The 26,126-nt window shown below is 44.7% G+C and overlaps 1 protein-coding gene across 1 annotated transcript in view; it reads right to left on the bottom strand.

Moving 5' to 3' along the window:
* Positions 1 to 558: 558 nt before the first annotated feature.
* KCNQ3 (potassium voltage-gated channel subfamily Q member 3) overlaps positions 559 to 26,126 on the bottom strand; it is a 343,382-nt gene continuing 317,814 nt past the window's right edge. The window contains exons 10-15 of the mRNA XM_062189451.1: positions 18,690 to 18,892; positions 17,644 to 17,746; positions 15,586 to 15,717; positions 4,881 to 4,979; positions 2,498 to 2,582; positions 559 to 1,293 (exon numbers count right to left, since the gene is read on the bottom strand). Of these exons, the coding sequence (XP_062045435.1) occupies positions 559 to 1,293; positions 2,498 to 2,582; positions 4,881 to 4,979; positions 15,586 to 15,717; positions 17,644 to 17,746; positions 18,690 to 18,892 (1,357 nt within the window). The remainder of the gene's footprint in view (positions 1,294 to 2,497; positions 2,583 to 4,880; positions 4,980 to 15,585; positions 15,718 to 17,643; positions 17,747 to 18,689; positions 18,893 to 26,126) is intronic.

Here is a 26,126-nt window from a genome sequence, read left to right as displayed (position 1 = left end):
ATCGAATTTTGTAACTGCTTGGTTTTGGAAATTTCAGCAATTATCTCACTCCTTTCCTCCTATTAGTTCAGTGGCCAGCCTCATTAGTATGCGACTTTTTTTTTTGGTTTTTGGTTTTTTTTTTGGAGAAAATGATTTCCTTGCTTTAGGAAAAGAGTGAACAACTGGAATATTTCACACAAAGGGGCAGTGATCCTAGAAAGAAACAACTCTCTCTGCTTTACCAAACCAAAACCCCAAACCCGCCAACCAAACAGAAGAACAGACGGCTCGTCAACAATTTCTCCCTGTTCTGTCCAATCGTGGTTAGAAGTATGAACAGCAGGTAAGTGTGTAGCCTAGAGGAGATTAGCGGTACCATTTCTATAGCGTCAAGTCATGCAAAGCATGCTGGAAAGGGGAGGGAGAAGGCCAGGAGAAGCCCCTCCTTGGTGGGGCCACCTCGCACTAGCATGCATTTGATGCAGCCACTGGCGTCCCCTCCGGGAAGCGTAGGGTGAGAGAGCGAACTATACAAAGTGTGTCTACGTTACAGGAGGAGTCAGCCAGTGACCCCTTTCAGACGGGCTTGTTGGAAGGGGTCCATATCGAGTCGGAAATCCCGTCCCCTGTGGACGACAGAGGCATGGAGCCACTGGGCGTAAAGGGGTCTGTGTCTGTGTCCGTCTCACCCTCCGCGAGGTACCGCTTCTCCCGCATCCAGCTCGACCCCGCGCTGGGGCCGAATGCATACTCGTCTCTGTCTTGGGAGATGCTGAAGCCACTGGGTGACCGCTCCAGCTCCTCATGGTTGAGTGACATCAGCGACAGAGGTGTGTCGCTGTCCCGGGTGATGCTGCGCCCGTGGCGGGGGGAGATGTGGTCCGAATAGGGGCCCTGCAGTTCAGCCTGGGAGTGGTAGCTCACTCGGGAGTCGAGAAGAGTCAAGATGGGCAGGACGGTGGGCCTTTCTGCATATGTGGTTGCCGAGGAAGGAAGGGTTGTCGGAACCGTGGCAGAACTGGGTCCCCCACAGGGCAGGTTCACTTGGTCATGTGCAAAAAACCCATAGGGGCCGACTTTGTCGACGGGCACCTGGTGCAAGCTGTAGGGAGGCTCAGGGGGGCCTGTCTCAGAATAGCTGCAGATGATGGTTTTCAAATCAGAATACCTGTTGTCCTCCTGCTTCTCCACCTCAACGGGCGAGGAGGTCCCCTTGGTCGGGTAGTACTCCGTGACGTGCACCTGCAGCCGTTCCATATGCTGCATGTGCATGTCCACGAGGAAATCCAGCTTCCTCCCCATGTCGTGCACCTGTAGATTACAAGGGAGCAGAAATTACTGCTTTCTCGGGGTGTGGGGGTCATTGGTGCTGGCTGGGAGGAAATACTATGTGCCATTCCAAGGGGAAGAGAATTCTTGCAAGTCTTAATAATGAGAATAGCAGCTGAGCATTTATCTTGTGTCCCTAGGCGAGGGATTTCTAGAAGCAGACAAAGTGTTTCAGACCTTCTTTGTCCCACAGCTGGAGGTGGCCTTGCTGATGCTGCTTGAGAGAAGGAGTGGGAGTCCTTGATTTGCAAACGTGTCCTAAGAATCACACGGGTTGTTAGCATAGGTTTCTGCTACATGGTGATGTAAGCTCTGAAGATGAGTGGAGGGTGCTTAGCAAGAATTGAGCTGCTCAGAGCTGGAGACCCCACCTCAAAGCCTTGGGGGACAGTGGAGGCTGCATCCACTCCTGCATAAATTGGAGCTTACTTGAATTTTTCTGAGTGCATACACGTGATTGTGTGTGTGCATGCGTGTGCGTGTACATGTGTGCTTGAGTATGTGTGTGAAGTCCTTGCTCTAATTCACAACTCACCAGGAAACTCTGCAGGCAAGTGTATCATCCCATTTCATAGATGTGAGTCACTGCACCAGATTATACTAATTTACAGAGGAGTTAGCAGCTGACTGTTTTATGCACCTTGTTAGCTCACTTACTTTTCACAACAACCCTCCGAGGTGGATACTGTTACTATCTTTATTTCAGGGGTGAGGACACAGAGGCATAAAGAGATGATGTAATTTGTCAAAGGTCACAGAACTGGTACACAGAAGCACTCTGATTATAAATTAGAATGTAAAATTGAAAAATGATATTCCTTATATAGCAAAAAGAATTATCACTGAAGTTTTCTCTCTGCTGTCAAGCACAAATTCAATTTTGGGTTATAAATAAGCTTAAAGGATTGGCACAGATCCTGGGGAAAACTGGTGTAAAGTTAGGCAAACAATGCTGGAACCCAAGCTGCTTTCCCACATTTGTATATTATGGATGATGACAACTGAGGCTCAGAACAATGAATTAACTATTAAGTGATCACCCAGTTCAATCAAGGCTTTACTTCCCACATCCTTTTTGAGTGGTAGATGGTATTACCCAAGTATCTTCCTCCCTCTGGGGAAAAAAAAGACATTTGAAAATAAACTCGATACCCTTGCTTTCTGGGAGTGGAAAGAAAAGACTTACCTGTCTTTCAACTTTTACGAATTTTCCCATCATGCTTTGGTCTTCAATTTCTGATGTGGATGCTCTGGCTACATATGGTTCATTCCTAAGAAAAAAACAACAATTCCACAAGATCATTATAGCAACTTTTGCTTTGTGAGGTCATTCCAGCTAGGCAGTCCATGGCCATGGAGCCAAAACTCTTATTCTCTCAATTACACAACCTGTGAGAGGCTGATCCAACTCCAGGGATACAGGCGAGTTGCAAAAATCCAAACTTTTCCAGCCTCCAACATGGTATCTCTTGCCTGCCTTCTCACTATAGGAAAAAGTGAAGCCAAACATTAAGCTGTTGTTAAGGTGGCTTTGTGATATGTTCAAGTTAAGAACACTCCTGGTCTCACAGGCATGGAAAGCCATGACATGGTGGCAAAAACCAATCTAAATGAAAGAACCTGGTGAACAAGACCCCAGCAGAAGGAACAGGCCATCAAGGAGAGAGGCGCCTTTCTCTGAAGGGAGGAAGGAACCTCCACTGTGAGACGGCCTTGACTAAACAAGTTCAGAGTCGGTGAACTCAAGGGGCTTCCATAGCCTAGACAGCTCATAGCAAGAGTCTTGGGTGATTGCTGACGTCATAAATAAGAGTGCCAATTGTTAAATCAACAACGGGAGTCACTGGGTACAACTCCCCATGTAGGATCTCTGTCCTTAATGTGTTTTACTATGAAACTTAAAAACAACACTACTAGTCGAACAATACCCTATACCTTGTGCGGTTGTGTGATTGCAGCCTGTTGAAATCCTTGCTTAGTATATACTAAGTTGATCTTCAGTATATGAAGGTAATTGAAAATGAAACTCGATAAAGGGCAGGATGGGAGAGGGAGAGGGGAGGGCCACAGGAGGGAGGGAGGTGGGGGGGGGAAGCCACAACAATACAAAAGTTGCACTTTGTAAATTCACATTTATGAAATAAAAAAAAAGTAAAAAAAAAAAAAAAACCACTCCTGATGGTGCCTAGAGTGTTTAGTCCCTTTACACCCCTCTTGCAGTCTCCGACTGCAGGTAGAGGGCTTCTACTCTGAGCTATGTGAGTGTGTGCATGGGGAGAGGGTGGTGGAGGGGAAAGGAGGTGCTATGGTAACTCTGAAACAATGTACAGTGGGTGTAAGTATTTCACCGGGCTCATTTTGTGCAGAATGGAAAACAAAGCTGACTCTGGAAAGCCACACCAGGAGAGTGCCTGTGGGGAATAGGATTGAGCTGTGGCTGCCTTGGCTCTCTGGTCTACACCGTTAGCGTCTGCCAAATTCCAGCTGGCTTCAATATTTCTGTGTTTGAGGCAGATAAGACCCTTCCGGGGGAATACCTGTTGTTCAAGATCATTCATGTTAGCCACTTTCTCCCTAGCTGAGTTTCTCTCATCAGCTACTGACTCCTGCTAAGTCCCGGTCCTGTCCTGGGCTGAGTGGTCTTTAATTAAAGCACAGGTCAAACACCTGTGGCTCATGTGCTAAAGCCAGTCTTCAATGTTTCCCTTGTCCTATTCATGACTGTAAAACATTGCAGACAATCTTGAGATGGGGCATTTTACATAAAATCTGGATATTCAACTTTTCTTGAAAAATTGGGCTATGTGGAAACAGGATTTTCATGCTTACAATGGCAACAGAATAGAAAGCAATTGGCTTCTTTAGAAGGAACTCCTGGAAGTTCTCTGGGACTCCATGACCCCACCATTCCCTATTCCATCCCAAGACCAAGGCTGAAGATTAGATGCATCTTATTATCATGCTTTTTATCTTCTTTATAAGAGGTAGGTATATAACATTTCTTAGGCCCGACTCCATTTATTTATGTTAGCTGCCTTGAAGACATTTGTAAAGAAAGAGATAAACTCTGGTAGTGGACTGTCTAAAGGACACTTCCTTTAAATGATTTTTCAATTGAAGCAAATGTTCCCTATCTCAGGGGCCTGTTGTCTGATTGCTCCTCTGGCTTTGTTCTGGGGAGGGGGAACGGGGAGATATCAGTCAATCAATGACTGTGCAGGAGAGGCCAAACCAGTTGACCAAGAGTTCATGAACTTGGCTAACATGAAGTATTCTTCCCATCCAATAAAACTCATGTCTCCTCTCCTCTTGTTTAAGAACAAGGAAACCAGTGGGCTATTTAAAAAAAAATAGAAAAGAGTGTGATCCAAATGGTCTGGAAAGAGGAGTGGGAAATCTTTTGTACAGAAACCCTTTGAGGGCAACAACCTTCAAACTCTTTCCCTCCATGTTAATTAGAGAAGCGGCAACTTCACCCACACACAGGGTGCAAGCTGAGCTCTGAGGGAGAGAGGACCCTCCAGCAGCTTTGCCCCACACAGCCCAGGGGTCCGTGCCTGTAGCCCCACCTGGGAGATTGCTGGGATGGGTAGGTGAATGCTGGCCCTTTCTGCGACTTCTTATGTTTTGGAGTGGACGGTGGTCCAGGGGTGAAAATCATATCGATTCTGAAAGAAACAAATAAAGGAGGAATTAAATTACACAGAGCTTTGTTTTGGCAGGAAAATACATTATTCTGTTCTCTCTTCAATCAGATATGGGTTTGGGATATGCAAGAGTTAGGCGAGAGAGGGAGGAAGGAAAAGAGCATCGTCCTTTTTATGGCCTGCCTGTGCTGAGAGCATCTTCCCATCCCGGGGAGAGGCTGTGTCTCCTTGTTTCACATGGGACACGTCACTTTGTGTGCAGCAAGCCTATCGCCCACAGCTTTTATCCCCCCCCCCCCCAACAGCTAGTGAGGGAGCATTACCGCCCAACGCTGGGCTCCGTCTTCAGCCATGCAGAGCCCTGCTGCTCAGGCACAAGGAGTGTGCGTCCACCTATGCCTCCCACCTGCTTCCACTTCTGCATGAAGCATCAGCAAGCCTGCTGAGCGAGGATCCACAGGAGGGAAACGCTTCCATTGCACTTCGGGGCTGAGGCGGGAGTCGGGTGGGAACAGGCCCGTTAAGACCGTGCCCCCAGACACAGCAATGGTGGCTCCATGTCTTCTCTGGACAGCCAGCTCCTCCTCCAAGCAAAGCCATAAACCGTCTCAGTTCCAACCACACAGTGTCATTCAATTCCAACCTGTTTGGTGTGATGCTCCTGTTAACTCTGCAGGGAACTTACACAGGAAGCTGAGGTCCAGCGAGGACTAATGTCAATAAAATCTCAACACACATCAGAGAATCAGCTGCAAATAGGAATTTGGTTTCCTGGCTGTTATTCCATGAGTCTTGACAGCATTCTGTCTTCTGATTTTTTGAGGGGAGGTGTTTTTTAAGTTTTGTTTACTTGAAAATGGAATCAGGGAAACCTTCCAGAAGACTTTAGCTTTTCCTGTCAAAAGCTTCTATTGGATGTACCTGCTTGAGTTCCAGACAACTATATCCTCCATTTCTACCTCCACTCCTGGTATTACCATTTTAATGGACAAATCTTTGGTGGAAGTCACTAAATAATGTCCATTAAATGGGAAAAATGTGTCTTTTGCAATGCCACTTTTTTAAAGAAGGCTTTTATTTAATGAATACAAATTTCACAGGTACAGCTTTAGAAATGTAGTACAAAGTATAAAGTATTGTTTGAGAACAAGTTTTACAGTTAATCCTCACAGTACAACTCATTAAGGACAGAGGTCCTACATGGGGAGTGAGTGCACAGTGACTCCTGTTGTTAATTTAACAATATTCTTATTTTTGATGTCAGTGATTATCCGAGGCTCTTGACATGAGCTGCCAAGTCTATGGAAGCCTTTTGAGTTCACATACTCCGTAAGTATTTAGACAGGACCATAAACAAAGTGGAAGTTCTCTCCTCCCTTCAGAGAAAATTACATTCTTCTTTGGCCCCTTCTTTCCACTGGGGTCTCACAGAGATCCTTCATGTAGGACATTTTGTGCCACAGTGTCTTGGCTTTGCATGCCTGAAATGCTCTCCTGGGCTTTTCATCCAGATCTGAATGCCTTAGTGGCTGCTTCTGAGGTCAGAGTGCTGTTTAGGGTATTTGTCATTCTATGAGTCTGCTGTGTGGACTGCTTTCCATGTTGAAACTTTCTCTCCATTTTAATTCTACCTGTTGTTATTACCAGACACTTGGTCTTATTTACGTGACCCCTTTGACTTAATCTGATTTATATGATAAATTACACACTTTATATGATTATGTTAACAAATAAGATGGCATCAGTACCACCCAGCTTAATGGGATTTGGAGTCTCATGGCAAGTTTTAGCTTACCCTTAGGGGTAAGTTCATAGGAATGTGTACTGTAGATCTCCTCCCTCTCTTATTGCCATTCTTATTTTTCTTAATGGATTTATTTATTTATTTGAAAGTCAGAGTTACACAGAGAGAGATGTGAGGCAGAGAGAATGAGAAAGGGGTCTTCCATCTGCTGGTTCACTCCTCAACTGGCTGCAATGGCCACAGTTGTGCTGATCCAAAGCCAGGATCCAGGAGCTTCTTCCAGGTCTCCCACATGGGCGCAGGGGCCCAAGGACCTGGACCATCTTCCACTGCTTTCCCAGGCCATAGCAGAGAACTGGATTGGAAGTGGAGCAGCCAGTTCTTGAACCATTGCCCATATGGGATGCTGGCACTTCAGGCCAGAGTGTTAACCCACTGCACCACAGCATTGGCCCCCCTACTCTTACTTTTTACTGGGAACTATTTTCAATTGACTTAATATATCTATGATTAATTCCATGTTAAGTAAAGAGTTGAACCAATGGTATTAAATATAAAAAAATAATAAACTTCTTCGACAGTCAAGACAAGAGGTGTTCAAGTCATTGTTTCTCATAGTATCAATTTCACATCCACAGCTTTCCTTTTAGGTGCTCTGTTATCACAGATCAGGGAGAACATAGGGTATTTGTCCCTTTGGGACTGGATTATTTCATTAAGTATGATAATTTCCAGATTTATCCATTTTGTTGCAAATGACTGGATTTCATTTTTTTTTTACTGCTGTATTGTATTCTATAGAGTACATCTCATAATTTCTTTATCCAGTCTACTGTTGATGGGCATTTAGGTTTATTCCATGTCTTAGCTATTGTGAATTGAGCCACAATAAACATGGAGGTGCAGACAGCTCTTTTATTTGCTGATGTCATTTCCCTAGGGTAAATTCTGAGGCGTGGGATGGCTGGATCGTATGGTAGGAGTATATTCAAATTTACAGAGGTATCTCCAAACTGTCTCCCATAGTGGTTTTACCAGTTTGCATTCCCACCAGCAGTGGGTTAGGGTACCTTTTTTCCCCACAGCCTCAGGAGCATTTGTTGTTTGTTGATTTCTGTATGAAAGCCATTCTAACTGGGTTGAGGTAAAACCTCATTGTGATTTTGATTTGCATTTCCCTGACAGCTAGTGATCCTCAGCATTTTTTCATGTGTCTGTTGGCCATTTGGATTTCCTCTTTGGAGAAATGTCTGTTTGGGTCCTTTGCCCATTTCTTGATTGGGTTGTTTTGTTGTTGTGGAGTTTTTTGATCACTTTTTATATTCTGATTATTAATCTTTTATCAGTTGCATGGTTTGCAGATAATTTCTCCCAATCTGTCAATTGCCTCTTTACTTTCCTGTTTATTTTGCAGTAGTGAAGCTTCTCAATTTGATGTAATCCCATTTGTTAATTCTGACAAAGACCTGTGCCTCTGGGGTCTTTTCCAGGAACTCATTGCCTCTGCCAATGTCTTTCAGGGTTTTCTTAATGCTCTCTAATAATTTGATGGTGTCAGGTCATAGATTTAGGTCTTTAATCCATTTTGGATGAATTTTTGTGTAAGGTGTAAGGTAGGGGTCCTGCTTCATACTTCTGCATGTGGAAATCCAGTTTTCCCAGCATGGTCTTTGCTCCAGGGAATGGTTTTAGTTCCCTGGTCAAATATAAGTTGGTTGTAGATGCTTGGATGATTTCTGGCATTTCTATTCCATTCCATTGTTCTATCCAAATGTTTTCATACTAGTACCAGGCTGATTTTATTATAACTAGCTTGTAGTATGTCTTGAAATCTGGTATTGTGATGCCTCTGGCTTGGTATTTGTTGTATAATACTGTTTTAGCTATTTGAGGCCTCCTGTGTTTCCAAATAAATTTCAGCATCATTTTTGGTAGTTCTGAGAAGAATGTCTTTGGTATTTTGATTGGTATTGCATTGAATTTGTAAAGTATTTTCAGAAGAATGAATGTTTTGATGCTAGTGATGGATCACTAATGGAAAAAATCCATGAATATGGACATCTTCATTTTTTGTGTCTTCTTCTATTTCTTTCTTTAAAGTTTTGAAATTCTCATGGTAAGAGATCTTTGACATCCTTGGTCAAATTTATTCCAAGGTATTTGACTTTTTTTGTAGCTATTGGGAATAGGATTGATCTTGGAAGTTCTTTCTCATCTGTGGCATTGTCTCTGTATACAAAGGCTGTTGTTTCTTGTGTGTTAATATTATATCCTGCTATTTTACCAAATTCTTCTATGAGTTCCAGTAATCTTAGTGGAGTCTTTTGGGTCTCCAATATGTAGTTTCCTATCATCTGCAAATAGAGATAGTTGGACTTCATCTTTACTGATCGGAATCTCTTTGATTTCTTTTTCTTGAATGATGGCTCTGGCTAAAACTTTCAGGACTATAATGAATAGCAGTGGTGAGAGTGGGCATCCTTGTCTGGTTTCAGATCTCAGTGGGAATTCTTCAAAGTATTCCCCATTCAATGGGATGTTGGCCATGGGTTTGTCATAAATGCCTTGATCATATTAAGGAATGTTAATTCTAAACCCAATTTGCTTAGAGTTTTCATCATGAAAGGGTATTTTTTTGTCAAATGCTTTCACTTTATCTATTGAGATAATAATATTTTTTGTTTTGCAATTTGTTAATGGGATGTATCACATTGGTTGATTTACAAATGTTGAACCACCCCTGCATACCAGGGATAGATTTGACTTGGTCTGGGTGAATGATATTTCTGATGTGTTGTTGGATTCAATTGGCCAGAATTTTGTTGAGGATTTTTGGACTATGTTCATCAGGGAAAGTGGTCTGTAATTTTCTTTCTCTGTTGCATCTTTTCCAGATTTAGGAATTAAGTTGATGCTGGCTTCACAGAAAGAATTTGGGAGGATTCCCTCCCTTTCAATTGTTTTGAACTTGAGAAGAATTGAAGTTAGTTCTTCTTTAAATATCTGGTAGAATTCAGCAGTGAAGCCATCCTGTCCTGGGCTTTTCTTTGTTGCAAGGGTCTTTATTACTGATTCAATTTCTGTCTTGGTCATTTGTCTATTTAGGTTTTCTATGTCTTAATTACTCAGATAGGTTGTATGTGACTAGGAATCTATCCATTTCTTCTAGGTTTCCCAGTTTGTTGGCATACAGCTCTTTGTAGTAATTTCTGATGATTCTTTTTATTTCTGTGGTTTCTGTTGTTACATTTTCCTTTTCATCTCTAATTTTATTGATTTGGGTCTTTTCTCTCCTTTTTTTGGTTAGTTGGGCCAATCTTGTGTCAATTTCATTTTTTCAAAAAACCAGCTCTTCATTTTGCTGAGCTTTTGTATTTTTTTTTGTTTCAATTTTATTAATCAATGCACAATCATTCTTAGGCGATAAAAATTAACAGAAAAGTGATCTATGTTAAACATAGGGGTGGGAATAAGAGAGGGAGGAGATATATAGGTTGGCACATGCTCACTCAGACTTACCTCCAATGGTGGAACTAGAAATGTGCCAGGGGATTTCAAATCAATCTTACCAAGGAGGCAGGTACCAATGCCAGCGCACTTGGTAAAGTGATAAGTATAAATACACAACCGATCAAAAAGATAGGGTATATGTCGAAGAGATTTCACAAATAAGATCAGTGTAAGCAAATAATGAAGGATAGAATTAAAAGGGAGAGAATGATCCTGTGGGGGAAGCAGGACACACAGCAGACTCATAGAATGGCAAATGCCCAAAACAGCACTCCTGCCTCAGAATCAACCCTTGGGACATTCGGATCTGGCTAAAAGGTCCACGAGAGTCTCAAAGGCATGGAAAGCTATGACACGGTGGCAAAAAACAATCTAAATGAAAGAACCTGGTGAACAAGACCCCAGCAGAAGGAACAGGCCATCAAGGAGAGAGGCGCCTTTCTCTGAAGGGAGGAAGGAACCTCCACTGTGACACGGCCTTGACTAAACAAGTTCAGAGTCGGTGAACTCAAGGGGCTTCCATAGCCTAGACAGCTCATAGCAAGAGTCTCGGGTGATTGCTGACGTCATAAATAAGAGTGCCAACTGTTAAATTAACAACGGGAGTCACTGGGTACATGCTCCCCACGTAGGATCTCTGTCCTTAATGTGTTTTACTATGAAACGTAAAAACACTACTAGTCGAACAGTACCCTATACCTTATGCGGTTGTGTGAATGCAGCCTGTTGAAATCCTTGCTTAGTATATACTAAGTTGATCTTCAGTATATGAAGGCAATTGAAAATGAAACTCGATAAAGGGCAGGATGGGAGAGGGAGAGGGGAGTGCCACAGGAGGGAGGGAGGTTGGGGGGGGGGAGCCACAACAATACAAAAGTTGCACTTTGTAAATTCACATTTATGAAATAAAAAATAAAAAATTTTTTAAAAATTTAAAAAATTTTTTTTATTGATTTCTTCTCTTAATTATTTCTTATCTTCTACTGGCTTTTGGTTTGGTTTGCTGTTGTTTTTCTAGATCCTTGAGGTGCCTATATCATTTATTTGGTGCCTTCCAGTTTCTTGATGTAGGCACCAATTGCTATAAACTTTCCTCTTAACATTGTTTACACTGTATCCCACAAATTTTGGTATGTTGTATTGTCACCTTCTGTTTCCAGAAATATTTTGATTTTTCTTTTGATTTCTTCTGTGACCCTTCATTCAAGAGCATGTTGTTCATTCTCCATGTGTTTGCATATGATACAGAGATTCTTGAGTTGTTAATTTCCAGCTTCATTGAATTGTGGTCTGAGAAGATACATGGTATGGTTTTGATTTTTTTTAATTTGGTGAGACTTGCTTTATGGCCTTGCATATGGTCAATCCTAGAGAAAGTTCCATGTACCCGAAAAAAAAATGTGTATTCTGTGGCTGTATGGTGGAAGGCTCTCTAGATCTGGTCTATGGTGTTGATTAACTCTGTTGTTTCCTTGTTTATTTTCTGTCTTGTTGATCTGTCTATTGCTGAAAGTGGGATATTGAAGTCCCCTATTACTATTGTATTTGAGTCTATGTCTCCATTTAAATCCTTTAACATTTCTTGTAAATAGCCAAGTGTCCTGTAACTAGGTGCATATACATTTATAATAGTCACATCTTCCTGTTGAGTACACTGTTCTTCTTTGTCTCTCTTAAGGGTTGTTGTGTTAGAGTGTATTTTGTCTGATATTAGGATGGCCACACCAGCTCTTTTTGGTTTCTGTTAGCATGGATTATCTTTTTCCAACCTTTCACTTTCAGTCTGTCTGCATCTTTGTTGGTGAGATGTGCTTCTTGTAGGCAGCAAATAGATGGGTTTTCTTTGTTAATCTATTCAGCCAATCAGTGTCTTTTAACTGGGTAGTTCAGTGACTATTGTTAGGTACCGACTTTGCCCTGCCATGTTTCTGTAAATGGTTCTGTTTTTGTATTTTGGGTCATTTTCTGTCATTTTTTGTATTTTGGGTCATTTTCTGTCATTTTTTGTATTTTGAGTAATTTTCTGCATTCATCTACTTTTGTAGTGATGTTCCTGTTCCTGTGTTGCTGTGTGTAGCACATCCTTGAGCATCTTTTGTAGGGCTGGGTGAGTAGTTATATATTCTTTCAATTTCTGTTTGTTGTGGAAGATCCTTGTTTCTTCTTCATTATGAGAGTTTTGCAGGTTACAGTATTCTGGGTTGACAGTTTTTTTCTCTTAGGACTTGGAGTATGTCTCACCATTCTCTCCTTTTCTGTAGCATTTGGGATGAGAAGTCTGGAGTGAGTCTAATTAGGTTTCCTCTGAATGTGATTTGTCATTTCTTGTGTGCACATTTTTTTTAAATTAAACTTTTATTTAATGAATATAAATTTCCAAAGTACAGCTTATGGGTTACAATGGCTTCCCCCTCCCAAAACTTCCCTCCCACCTGCAACCCTCCCCTTTCCCGCTCCCTCTCCCCTTCCAATCACATCATGATTCATTTTCAATTCTCTTTATATACAGAAGATCAGTTTAGTATATATTAGGTAACGATTTCAAGATCTTTTCTTTATGTGTTATTGAAGAGAGCTTTGCTACAATGTGTCAAGGTGAAGATCTCTCTGGTCTTGTCTATTGCGAGCTCTGTGTTCTTCCTGTGCCTGGATGTCTCTTTCTTTTTCCAGATTGAGGAATTTCTCTGTTATTATCTCATTAAGAAGGCCTTCTAATGTTTTCTCTTTTTATGCTTTCTGGAATTCCTAGGATTCATATGTTGGGTCATTTGATATAATTTTGTAGATCTCCAACTGTGTTTTTTTTTTTTTTTTTGACAGGCAGAGTGGACAGTGAGAGAGAGAGACAGAGAGAAAGGTCTTCCTTTTGCCATTGGTTCACCCTCCAATGGCCGCTGCGGCCAGTGTGCTGTGGCCGGCGCACTGCGCTGATCTGAAGGCAGGAGCCAGGTGCTTATCCTGATCTCCCATGCGGGTGCAGGGCCCAAGCACTTGGACCATCCTCCACTGCACTCCCGGGCCGCAGCAGAGAGCTGGCCTGGAAGAGGGGCAACCGGGACAGAATCCAGTGCCCTGACCGGGACTAGAACCTGGTGTGCCGGCGCCGCAAGGCGGAGGATTAGCCTGTTGAGCTGCGGCACCGGACCAAACTGTGTTTTTCAATTTCCTAATTTCTTCTTCTTATGTTTGGTCTGACTGTGTTAGTTCCAGAAATTTGTCTTCTAGTTCTGATAGTCTTTCTTCTATCTCATTTATTCCATTGTTAAGGCTGTTTACTGCCTTTTTTATTTGATCTATTGAATTCTTCATTTCTAATATTTCGTTCTGACTTCTCTTTAACATCTCAATTTCTTGGGAACACTTTTCATTTAGGTCATGAATTTGTTTCTGAATTCTTCTTAAGTAATCTGACGATTAATTTTCTCATTTCCATTTCTGGCATATCCTCGATTTCTTCTTCAAATTCTGTTATTGAAGAATAGTTGTACTGTTCCTTTAGGGGGCTCATACTGTCTTCCTTATTCTTAATAAGGTTGTTTCCTTTGTTTTTTGGCATTTCTGGTTGTTTTTCTGTTTAATATGTATCTTGGTGCTTGTGAGATTTCCCTCTGCTATGAGCAGCTATGTATCTGTGTGTTGTAAGTGGAAGCATGCGGGCCTGCCCCTGGGAGTCCTGCTCCCTTCTCAATTGTGATTGGGACAGGCAGGAGAGCTTTGGTGCACTAAGTCCTGCCCACGGGGGCCAGGCTTGCTTCTCACTTGCTTGTGAAACAAGCTCAGGATTTTGATATTTAGGACTTCTCCTTATTGTACAGCTTGTGTGGTGGTGGGGGAAATTACTCTGAAATGTTGTGATCCTCCTTCCTGGGTAGAGGGGGTGTTATGAAGTGGCTCCCACAATTGATGGGCATGTGCAAGGGAGGCAAATGCAGTAGTCCCCTGCTTACATTCGAAGATGTAAACAAATAACATGGCTTCTCCCAGCAGGCTGCAGGTCCAGTTGGGGGGAGGTGGGAGACACAGATGGACAGGGCATGCCCAACCTCTCCATTTGTTCCCCTATTCTTCCTGCTAGGAACTTCAAATGCAGTTCTCCAGGACCCCCTGCCCGCTGTCTCTGCAGCTCTGTGGACCTGTGACCTCACGTCTCACCTGGTCTGCTGGAGGGAGTGGCATCAATCTCTCTGGCTTCTCTGCTGTGCCTCCAACACTTTTTGCTCCCTCCACGTGGACCTACTCAGTCTCTGTTGGACGCCTGGGCTTCTCTTTGTGAAATTCTCATGGCTCTGTTGCTGGCTTGTATCCCCTTTCCTTATTAACTATCTATTTTGCCTTGTGTGACTTGGAATGTCCTGTTTCTATACTGCCTCTTGGCTCTTCTTCCCAGTGCATACCATTTTAATCAGAGCAGGTACCATTGTTTCCTCAACCACCATTTTATTATTGAGGGAGTATGTGTATTCAAACAGGGAATTTGTAACCCACCAGACCTAGTTTGATTCCCAGTTCTGCTGCCAATGAACTTGGTAATTTGGCGTAAATGCCTTACCTCTCAGCTTCAGTTTCTCAGAAAAATATCACTTATAATGCAATACATAGCTTACAGGGTTACAAGTGATGCCACACATACACAGTACCCAGGTGCTCAGTACAATGCTAGCAACTGATACTTGGGCACTAATGCTGTTCCCATGTATTCACTATTATAAACAACACACTGAAGTTTTGAAAACATAGAATTTGTATTTAGAATGAGCCAGTTGAACTCTGTTGGGATGATCTTGATTTTGCTGGCAACATGCAAGGCCATGGGGCCAGGAGACAGTGGAACACACGCTGGCTCCTCTCCATCAGGCCTGATCCAGGAGCTGACTTTGACCACGTTTGCTTGGTGGCCTCGAGATCCCCCCATGTTTTATGAACATTTTGTGCTTAAAATCTCTCCCCTGAAGTCTGGACTATTTCTGTGTGCCTTTGGAAAAAAGATTTATTCATTTAGCTATTTGAAAGGCAGACTGAGAGAGAGGGGAGAGAGACAGAACCTGCCATCTGCTGGTTCACTGCCCGGACAGCCGCAATAACCAGGTCTGGGCCAGGCTGAGGCCAGGAGCCAGGATTTCCATCCCGATCTCTTCAGGTGGGTGGCAGGGGCCCAAGTATTTGGGCCATTTTCTGCTGCCTTCCTAGGTGCGTTAGCAGGAAGCCGTACCAGAGGTGCTGCAGTGCGGGCTGCCGGCATTGCAAGTAGTGGCTCCACCTGCTGCACCACACTGCCAGCCCCGAGTGCCTCCCACGTGCAACTCTAACATCCATGTGGCTCTGATTTCCCGAGTGTTAAGGACAGCCTGGCCCCTCCAGATGGCCCCGTCTTACCTCGTCTGCAGGTACTTTATTCTGGAAAGCATGTCGAGATGCCCCGCGGAATACTGCTCGATCACATCCTTCACGTCATAAGGCCTCAACGTCTCCTTGAACTTCTTCTTATAGAGACGGAACTGGAGAATTCTGCAAGGCAAAGTGGAGCTAAGGTTTGTCATGGCTAGAGAGGGAAGGGAACTCTCACATGAGGCTGCCCACTTCAGGGGCAGGAGGAGAAAGGAAGGAGAGAGGAAACAGTGGCACGAGGGATAACTTCCAACTCTTGGTCCTGGTGCTACCCCTTCCAACCTCAGAGAATTCGGCTGGCTCCTATGGACCCTTCATGACCAAGAAAACCACAGTAATGATGATAAGAGCTAACATTCACTAGCATTCATTCCATGCTGGATGCTGTGCTAAGTGCCTTACGCACAGTCCTGCTTAAAACTCAAGTCACAGATGATGTCATTGTGGCTCAGAGAAGGGCAGCCTGTCCCCAGGTCACAAAGCCCAGGATGTCAGGGCTGGTCCTCAGTCCCAGGTCTGTGTGCTCCAAAGGAAAGATCCTATCTCCATCACTGTCACACTGCTCTGTATCTGAGGGTAGCTCTTCTCTCTCCTCTGGAATAGCCTCTTCACGTCTTTAGCTTGAGCTCTTAGAATGCAAAGGCTGGGTTCTGTCCCTTGAGGTTTTGCAGGTTCCTTATAAAGTAGGGTGCCCAAAACTGGTTAGATGAAGTCAAACCCTCGTCTCCTCTCCAGCTTCCTGCAAACCACCAAATCTCCCTTGATGGTTAATGTTCCTGAAGAATAGTTTCAATCAAAATTCCCACGCACACTCAGTATCAGCAGCCACAGTCTGCTCAGGTCCTGCTTTCTAATAGTTGCATGGCTTTTTTTTTTTAAATGGCACACTCAAAGTTAATTTTGTCATAACCCATGGCTCCAGTTTCCAAATACTATTTTAACATATTGGTTACAGCATTCAATTTACTTGCTATCCTTCCAAATTTGATATCATTTTATAAGCCTGCTCCTTATGTTGTTTCATCTAAGATAAAGTCAATAAACCATGGCTCCCAGGCCAGACCTGACCCACGCTGTCTGCTTTTAAAAGGAAAGATATATTGGGCTCCAACCACACTCATTGCTGCACTGTCTCTGGCTGCTTCTGTGCTACCATGGAGGAGCTGAATTCTTGCAACAGAAACCTTTGGACCACAAAGCACAAAATATTTACTATGTGGCTCTTTATGGAAAATATTTGAGTTAAGGTATTAATAATGCTTTGGACACCGCATCATGGAACATCTTAGCAGGTACCTCCCTCTAGGGAAACACAGGTTCATTCGCTGGTTTTCTTTGAGTCAGATCACTCAGTTATGAATCCATGTAGTTCTGTTCTCGTCCAATCATAATGGATCATGAGAAACCATAACATAGGCTGTGCTGAGGTCCAGGTATCACAACACTGTTGTGCTTCCCTGGTCAGTTCGACAATAAATCTTGCAGAATATATGATGACTAGTGTTTGCAGATGCTACCTAGCTTCTAGAGCTCACCACATCTTTACAAAGAACATATCTCAACAATGTTTACTTGAGTAGTAGCATTTAAAAAAAAATACTTTCTTGCAGAACTCTAAAGCAAAATAGAAATAGGGTAGATTATGCTCTCCTCTCATACAGACACAAAATCTGTGATTTACTGTGTTAACTTGATGAAAACAAACCATTATGGATGAAGACAGGAGAAGAGCTATTTTCAGTAAGAAGTTTATACCTCCGTGCAGGTACACCCCCCCCCCCCCCGCCCCGATACCCTTCAAACTGAACGGTTAATCCTGGAAGGGGGGGCTGTGAGGAGCGCTGTAGAAGCACTCTGCTAACAAAGCAAGGAGGAGCTGCCAGCAGGACTTGTTACGGTAGGGGTCATCGTTCTCAAGTCAGCAAGCCCTACAGTGTTCTGGACTCAGGGCTGGGTCCTGGAAGAGCTTCCTGCCCCTCTTCCCAAAGCCCAAAGGCACTCTCGGGCCACATCCAGGGAGCAGAGCTGGGGCCCCAGAGGCATTACCTGACGGCTCGGATGGCGGCTTTCAGGGTGGGGATCATGTCTTCCATGAGGAACTCGTTCCCATAGCCCCTGTCTTCTGCCATGGGGTCACCGGTCCCAGCATCTAGGAGGGAGACGCACAGATCAACAGCAGGCCGGGACCACAGAGACGCTCAAGTCAGAGTGTCCAGGCCCCCAGGTTTGTCAACTCTAAGTCATTGTTACCCCGGGGAAGCTCGGCAGCAGTCTCCAGGTGTGACTGAGTCAGCCTCTCTCAGCACTCTTGATCCATCTCCTGTAGTCAGAGCCAGAGTGTGTGTGAGGCTCCTGGCTGTTGGAGTGGAGAGGGCTGGGAGGGAGACTGGTGAGTTCTACAGGTCCACAGTGGCCCCATGGAGGCAGCAGGGGCCACAACGCAGGCTTCACAGTCAGATGGACCTGAGTCCAGATTCTTGCTCTGCCAGTCTCCATCCTGGGGATGCAGGAGGTCACCGTCTGAGCCTTGCAGACCTCAGAGGTCTCGTGCAAGGCTGAGTGATACACCGGAGCTCATGGGCTTGGGTGGCCTCAGACGTGGAGGGTGCAGCTTTCCTGCTGCCCTTTTATTTTCATTGGTGAAGGTGGCCCTTGGGGCCATTGCTACTCCAACTGCCACAGGGAGCTTTTCGGACATCTCTTCTCACACCTGGGGGTGCCTGGGGCCTCCCACTGCAGGCCTCTCGACACCTGGCCCCCAGTCCATCATTCAAGTTGACCTCCATGACAATTCTCTGTGGTGACATGCTCCAGGGCTCCCTGGAGGGCTGGTGCTGATGCTCCGGGCCCAGGCAAACAGCCAACGTGGGAGCCTCCTACGCTCTATGAGTCAAGGCATTGCATCACAGCTGCCTCCAGCCTGAGGAACGTGGATACAGCGAAGGAGGAGGTTGGTTCAGGGAAGGAAGGGAGAGAGGTGCACTTTGTGGGCACAGGAGCTCTTCAGGGGGCAGAGGGGGAAGTGAGGATGGAAGGGGGCTTGGGGGAGGGAGAGGAGGAGGAGGAGACAATGGGAGGGAGGACGGCGTTACCTTCAGAGCTCTGCCAGAAAGCGTAGGCTTTCATGCGGAAGGCGGTGCGGAAGCGCTCTTTATTGTTTAAGCCCACGGGCTTTGGTTCTTTAGAAGGACTTTCTTCTATGGCATCTACATTCAGAGGGGTAAATAGCTTTCCTTTAGTATTGCTACCACGAGGATTAGAAAGGCGAACCCGATCCAAGAGACCCAGCTTTTGGCTACAAAATAAGCAAAAGTGAACAATTTTCCTCCTTCAGTGCAGGCTCTTGTAACTTCCCACCCCTCCATAAAGACTCCCATTCTCCTCCAAGGGTGAATGGGGGCTGTGCACCCACAGTGCTACACCTGGGCTAGCAGCTCAGAATTGGACAGGGCATCGTTCAAATATGAGCTCAACAATGTATGGAGCTATCTCACCTTGGGCACCTTTCTTGGCTGCTGTGAGCTGTGTTTCCTCCCGTGCCATGGTGGAGGTTACGTGAGAGGCTGCCTATGGTGCGTGCCTGGCTCTTGGAAGTGTGTGTGAAGAGCTGTGCCTTCTCCATGCCCTTCTCTGCATCACAACGTTCTGTCTTTCCTTGGAACCACCTCAGGATGCCCCGACAGTGACTTATGGGGACAAATCCTTGTTCACTATTCTTTGGAGCTGACATGAGTGACGGAACTCAGTCCCCTTGGACCTGCTATCCACAGAGAAACCCCGCTCTGCATAGAATCTGGGGTGGGAAAAGTGGCATCCTTAGTTTACTAAATGCTAACTAAAATTTAGAAGAAACCCCAACAATGGCTTCCACAGCTGACTGTCCACAGTGGGAATCACAGAAAGTTTTGCATCCTGTCATTTCCAGGATGTTCATGGACACTGCTGCTTCTCATTCACAAAGCAGCACACGGCAGTGCATCTCAGATTGTCAAGCATTTTGATGCTGTCTCAGTATGATCAGATTCTTTTGAGCCTGTATATTAGATTTGACTTGGGAGCCCATGTTCTCTGCCAAATTGTTACAAGGGTGCTCAACACAAAAACAAGTTAATAACTCCACAATAAAGCTGCCCTGGTGCAAAAGAGAAAAAGGCCATTGACTCTGGACTCGTAGCCCCAGGTCACCCTTGCCATCTGGTGACCTAGGACAAACCTTTGAACTCGGTCACCTTGGCTACAAACCGGGACGGCGTTTCCTGCTTCCTGTGGTTGTCATGATGTGATGCTTATTGAGGATTTGGCATGGAGTCTGACACACAGTAGGTGCTCTATAAACATGAATTTCTTCCTTCTGTTTCTCAGTCTCTGCCCTCTTGCCCTAGTGGGCACTAAGAATGAACTCCTCTTTGTGTAGTGCTTCCCAAAGAGAGCGAGCGAGAGAGAGCGAGCCATACTGTTTGTTTTGTCTGTATCTCTTCAGTGTGCTCAATGCAGAGCCTTCCTCTCCATAATCCCACACAGCCTGGCACACAGTAGGTGCTCATGTGCTTGTAGAATAATTGGAAGAGGAAAGGGACACGAATGCTCCCATCAGTTCTGTGTGAGCCGGGGACCACTCTGCTTTCTGTGATGGCAGCTACAAGCTTCTGCCCCAGCTGCTGATGTCTTTGCAGCCTGGTACAGTGTGCAGGCCATGGAGCTGAGGCTGCAGAGCTGAGCTGTGAACTCCCCTCCTGCTGAGCAGGGGCCCTGCGCTCTCAGAGCACCAGCTCCTCGTCTGTTAGGGGGGCCTGATGACACCTGCTTTGTAGAGCTTTTGGGAGTATTACATGTGATGTTATTTGTAAAGTTTCTTTCCTATAGTCTGGCATAGAGAAGGCACTAATGAATATTTGACAAGCAATTGAATGAATGGATGAATACATGAGTGGGGTATGGGTGACCATTGTGTCTAACTCCCCCTGGACCTGATATCCCTCACTCTGCACTTTTTACTGCAATTTCATTGAAGCATTTCCTTAAGAATCTACCCAGGGTAAATCCAGAGAAACTCCAATACTCAGGTCCATCTTCCCTGAGCTGCGGTCAGCACTGTGGAGCTGTTGTCCCAACTGATGTAATGAACGACTAGTAGGACAGAGGAAACGTCAGGACCCATGGGCTAAAAATAGACAAGACAGGAAGCCAACTGAACACACTGAGAAGGTGTTTTCTGCCCATGAGCCGAGTTAGAGGGGAAGTGAGAACAAATACTTGCCAAGCCCATGTCCCTGCCTACCTGCCTTGCCCTCCCTCCTAGGGGATCCATCTTCTCATCTGCACCAAGCCCTTTGCCCTTTCCCAAGCCCCCGACCCCCTGTATGCTTTGGCACACACAGGTCCTCCTTGCAAAGGCCTGTCTTGCCCTCTCAGCTGATGCCATTCCTATCTGTCCTGTAGAACTGTGTCCAGTGTCCACTCTGAGTCAGGTGCTCCAAACATGCACACTGTGTTTCTGCACAATATGGTGTGCAAATTGTGCTTTTCCATGTGCACTTGCCCTGGATCTAACTAGGCCTGGTTGTCTTGGAGCCCAGCACACACCCAGCTCAGCAACCTACATGCTCAGCTGAGCAACCCAGGTCCTGGGCTTTGGGGCAAAACCAGCCTGGGAGGGACACCCTGACAAATCACGTGACAGACCTTAAGCTCTCTGGTCCCCAGCGTCCTCACACACAGAATGATGACCTAAACCCACATTCATACAGTTGTTGAAGGGTTAAATGAGGTAATGCACACGAAGTGCTCAGCCTGCTGTTTGGAATGCAGGAAGCGTTCAATAAATGCTGGCTGTCATCATTATCTCCATAAATAATCCTCTTCCCACAGAAGCCACAAAGGCTGACAACACGTGAGAAGAGGGTGGATACAATTTCCTGGGCCACAGAAACCGGTTTCTTTTTAAAAAATAAGCCGAGATGAGTTTGGAGGGGATTCACATATTACCCTATGATGCTTCTTAATGCTGGTGGCAAAACCTCAACACTGTCATGCTGCACATTGGTAGCAGATAAGTATATTGAGGAGCTTAACTGGAGATAAACTAAGACAAAATTGATGGAAGCCACTCCATCCAACTTGAAATTTCAGCATAATTGTTGGATAATACGAAGATGATGGCAAGGCCCTCTTGCTGCTCTCAGTGCTGATATTTAGGATTTGCTTGCTTGGTATTTAAATGCTTCACTGCGACTTCTCACGGTATGCATTACTTTGGACATGTTCACTTAATACCACACCGGTCATGGATGGCAGGTTGGACTGGGTTATAAAACCAGATGCATCAGGCACAAGTCGGAACCCTCGGTTCTGAATTACAGCCCTTCCATCTAAGAGGCTTACGGAATTCCTCCTCTAGCAAAGCGGGTGATCAGCTTACTTCTTAATCGTGTGGTCTGAAATCCAAGACCCCAAAGAATGATCAAATGCAAGGCAAGGTTCACCCCTGAAGCTCAAAACCCTTCTCTGACCTCTCCATATGGGTTTCTAGGGCATAATCCAGGCCTTGTTCTCGGGCTACTGCAGACCTTGCAAGAAAAGCCCTCCTTAGAGGGCCTCCTTACAGCTGAAATCAGATTTCCTTGAAAAGCCCACTCCCCTGATTTGTTGAGGGCAGACAAACAACTTCCAAATAAGAATCAAAAAACCTGCAGTTTGATGGGATGGAGTCAGAAAGGTAAAATCACGGTTGCTCTGTCCTGGCAGATAAAGGCCTTGTCTTGGGTTGCTGCCTCGGGTCTCTGTGCCTACAGAGCTCCAGCCACGTTCAATTCCATGCAGGTGCTGTGTACCCTCTGCCTGGGAGCACATGCATCGCCTCTGGGCTCAAACAACTCTGATTTTTGTCTAAAGCTTGGCCCTAGCATCAGTCCCAAGGCTCAGTTTTCAGCACCTCTGGACATTCAGTATAGCAGCTAAGTTCCAATGAATCATTCACTGTGGCCATGGCAATCTAGGCCCTTCTCATTCCTGCACACTGTAGTGAAATCTTTGACTCCCTATTGACTCTCCCACTAAGTGATTCTCAGTAAGGCTGATTTTACCTCCCAGGGGTCACTGGCACTGTCTGGAGACATATTTGGTTGATGACACAACTTGTGGAGCACTTCTGGCACCTAGTGGGTAGAGGCCAGAGCCGCTGCTGAAACATCCTGCAATGCACAGGACAGTTCCCCACCACCTGAAGTATGTCCTATCAACAGTGCTGGGGTTGAGAAACTAAGAGCCAAGTCTTTGAAGCACAAACTACCTTGTTCAATTCAGAAATCCAGAGCATCGTGATGTTGAAAAAAGGAAGGACTAAATATCAGATCTTCTGCTCATTAAATTAACCCCACCCCAGCTGAGTGAGGGACTGCTGTATAGTACAAGGAGTGTGGACTTAGGAATAAGAGAATGGGTTCAAATATCTGATCTGCAGCTAATATCAGCTCTTGCTGATTCAATTTTTCATCTGTGAAAGGAAGCTCAACAAAACTGTGTTCAATACCTTGTACATTCTAGGCTTTTGGTAACTTGCTGCATATATAATAGTGACTGAAACTGTTGTGGTTTTCAGCCTCCAGTATGCTTATGCTAATGTTAAGGGGATTACAATCAGCAAACACATACAAATATTGCTAGACTATCACAAGGAAATAAAGAGTGCAGTAACAGGAAATAACAGGTGGGTACTTAGGTAGGGTGATGAGGGACGGTCACTTGAATGAATAGGAAAGTGACTAGGAAGCCACATTCAGGGTTAAGGTGATAGGGCCCTGGGGCCAGCACTGTGGCGCAGCGGGTTAATGCCCTGGCCTGAAGTGCCGGCATCTCATATGGGCGCTGGTTCGAGTCCTGGCTGCTCCTCTTCCTATCCAGCTTTCTGCTGTGGCCTGGGAAAGCAGTAGAAGATGGCCCAAGTCCTTGGGCCCCTGCACCCACACAGGAAATCCAGAAGAAGTTCTTGGCTCTTGGCTTCGGATCGGCACAGCTCCTGCTGTTGCACCCAATTGGGGAGTGAACCATCAGATGGAAGATCTCCCTCTCTCTGCCTCTCCTTTCTGTGTAACTCTGACTTTCAAATACATAAATCTTTAAAAAAATGGTTAAATCTTAGAAAGCATGGACTTTTGAGTGCTGGGCAAAATGCATTCATTAAAAAAAAGGAGATACGGCCCAGAATCTGAAACACATACTTGAAGGATGAAAAGAAGCTGACCCTCAAAGCAAAGGCATGAGATGTCCCCAAGTGGACATGAGAGGACTGGGTTTGTGTGACTACAGGGAGGGCAAGTGGCCAACACACCATAAGTGAGGGTGGAGAGGCACTACATGAGCACTACAGATTGCCAAGAGGAACATATCAAGTTGGACTTTTCAAAGCTCATACATATTCATAACATCATTATTCACAATACTCAAAAGATGGAAGCAACTCAAAAGTTGTCCATCAATGGATAAGTGAATGCACAAAATGTGTAGACATACAATGGGATATTATTCAGCTGTAAAAATGAGGAATATTCTGCCATATTCTACAACACGGTTAAACCTTGAGAACATTATGCTAAGTGAAACTGCTAAGTGACATAAGTCAATCACAAAAAGACAAAAACTATCCAATTCTATTTACATGAGGTGTTTAGAGTAGTTAAACTCTGAAACAGAATGGTTTGGGCAGGAAACAATGGGAAGTTCTTGTCTAATGGTTACAGAGTTTCCGTTTTGCAAAGTACAAAGTTATGGAGATTGTTCAACTATGTTAAGTATACCAAATACTATTGATATACTATTGAAGTGTACACTTAAAATGATTAAGGTGGTAAATTTTATATGTATGTTACTATAATTTGAAAACATTTTAAAGGACACAGTGGCTTCTTGGTGGAGAATGGATTGGAGGGAAGCAAGAACAGAAAAGAGAGATAAATGAAAAAGTAGGTGAAGATTTCCAGGCAATTTGGTGATGGTATAGACAAGGGTGACTGTTGGTGGAAGAAGGAAGAGACTAGAATCTTGAGATATATTTTAGAGTTGAACAGCAATGATTTTCCATGACGGATTCTATGTGGGCTATGAGGAAAACAGCAAAGGAACCACTTCTGGTTTTTTACCCCATAAATGGGCGCCTGGTGTTGCCATTTTTTGAACTGAGCAAGGCCACAGATAAACGATGAAGAAATTAGAAGTTGAGCATGGAAGGTATTACTTTTTGGAAGACTGAGAAGAATTCTTTCAAGCAGTCAGTTGGGGACCTTGTCTGCCACTCATATTCAGATTCATACATATTAAAGGCCCTGGTACACAGGATGGTCTTGAATAAATAGATGCTTCAATGATGGATGGATGGATAGATGGATGCCATGTCACTACAGATAAGAGTATTTTGAGGAACTAATCTGTCTTGTATTGTTTGATATGACAACTCTATACAGTGGTACAAACTAAAAGACCAGTATAGGGCATCGAATCCCACTCCAGAGGTTGAGACTAATTTTATTCCTCCCCTTGTTCATTCTTTCATCCTTCCATTTTACCACATGGAAAGGGTGGGGAATATGAGACCTGTAGTCATCTTTAAGGAGACCCTCCAACACAAGAGTCATCTTCACAGAGAAGGCATACTGGTACCTCCAAGGTGTCAAACCTTTGGGGATTTGATGCCCAGTTTTTCTCTGGTAAGAGCTGTGACTAAAAACAGCCATTTCTCCCTTTCTTTTCTAGCACAATGAGAAAGCTTCACTGGGAACAAGATGATGGGGAATAGAGTGGCCAGCTGGGCCAGAAACTGAAAGGCTTCCTCGACAGTGTCCGTGTTGAGAAAGATGGTGATTTCTTTAAGCTCTCATGCTGTTCACAGTAGAGCTAAGAGAACCAAAAGATACACATCGTTATACATCATTTGTATGATGGTTAGTTGGATGGGTCAACTTGGCTAAGCAATGCCCAGATGTAAGACATTATTTGTGGGTATCTCCACGATGGTGCTTCTGAAAGAGATTCACATTTGAATCAGTAGGAAAGATCAACCTCACAAATGTGGGTGGGCACCCTGCGATTTACTGAGGGGAGATCAGATGCAGCAAACGAGGAGGGCTCAGTGGATGATGAGGCATCTCATGAGTGGATGTCTTCAGGCAGATGGAACCAAGCCAGGGAGCTGTGACCATTACTGTGTTCTAAGGTACAAGGTGCTCACAGAGAGAAGGCTCCATGCAGCACACAGAGGACAGAACTTTTCCATGTGTTTGCAGTCTTAAAAGTAAAATTTCCACTCTCAGAAAAACTAGTAGGAAGCCTCTAACCCTCTGTTAGCTTCCCCCCCAGGGGAGGAGGGAAATGATTTGTTCGGGTTATGGGGAGTGTGCAGCAGCCATTGATCCATTGTCTCAGTGGGGTGGGCACCATGTTAACCATCAGGGCCCACACATGGTCTTCCTCCCAGAAGCTCTTGGTGTCCAGCAGGAACAGACAGGAGCAGATGTGCCCCTGCTTTGACCTGCACTGCT

The sequence above is a fragment of the Lepus europaeus genome, chromosome 4 (assembly GCF_033115175.1).
Source record: "Lepus europaeus isolate LE1 chromosome 4, mLepTim1.pri, whole genome shotgun sequence".
NCBI lineage: Eukaryota > Metazoa > Chordata > Mammalia > Lagomorpha > Leporidae > Lepus > Lepus europaeus.
The sequence above is the reverse complement of the archived record's forward strand: the minus strand, read 5'-3'. Positions and strand labels throughout refer to the sequence as shown.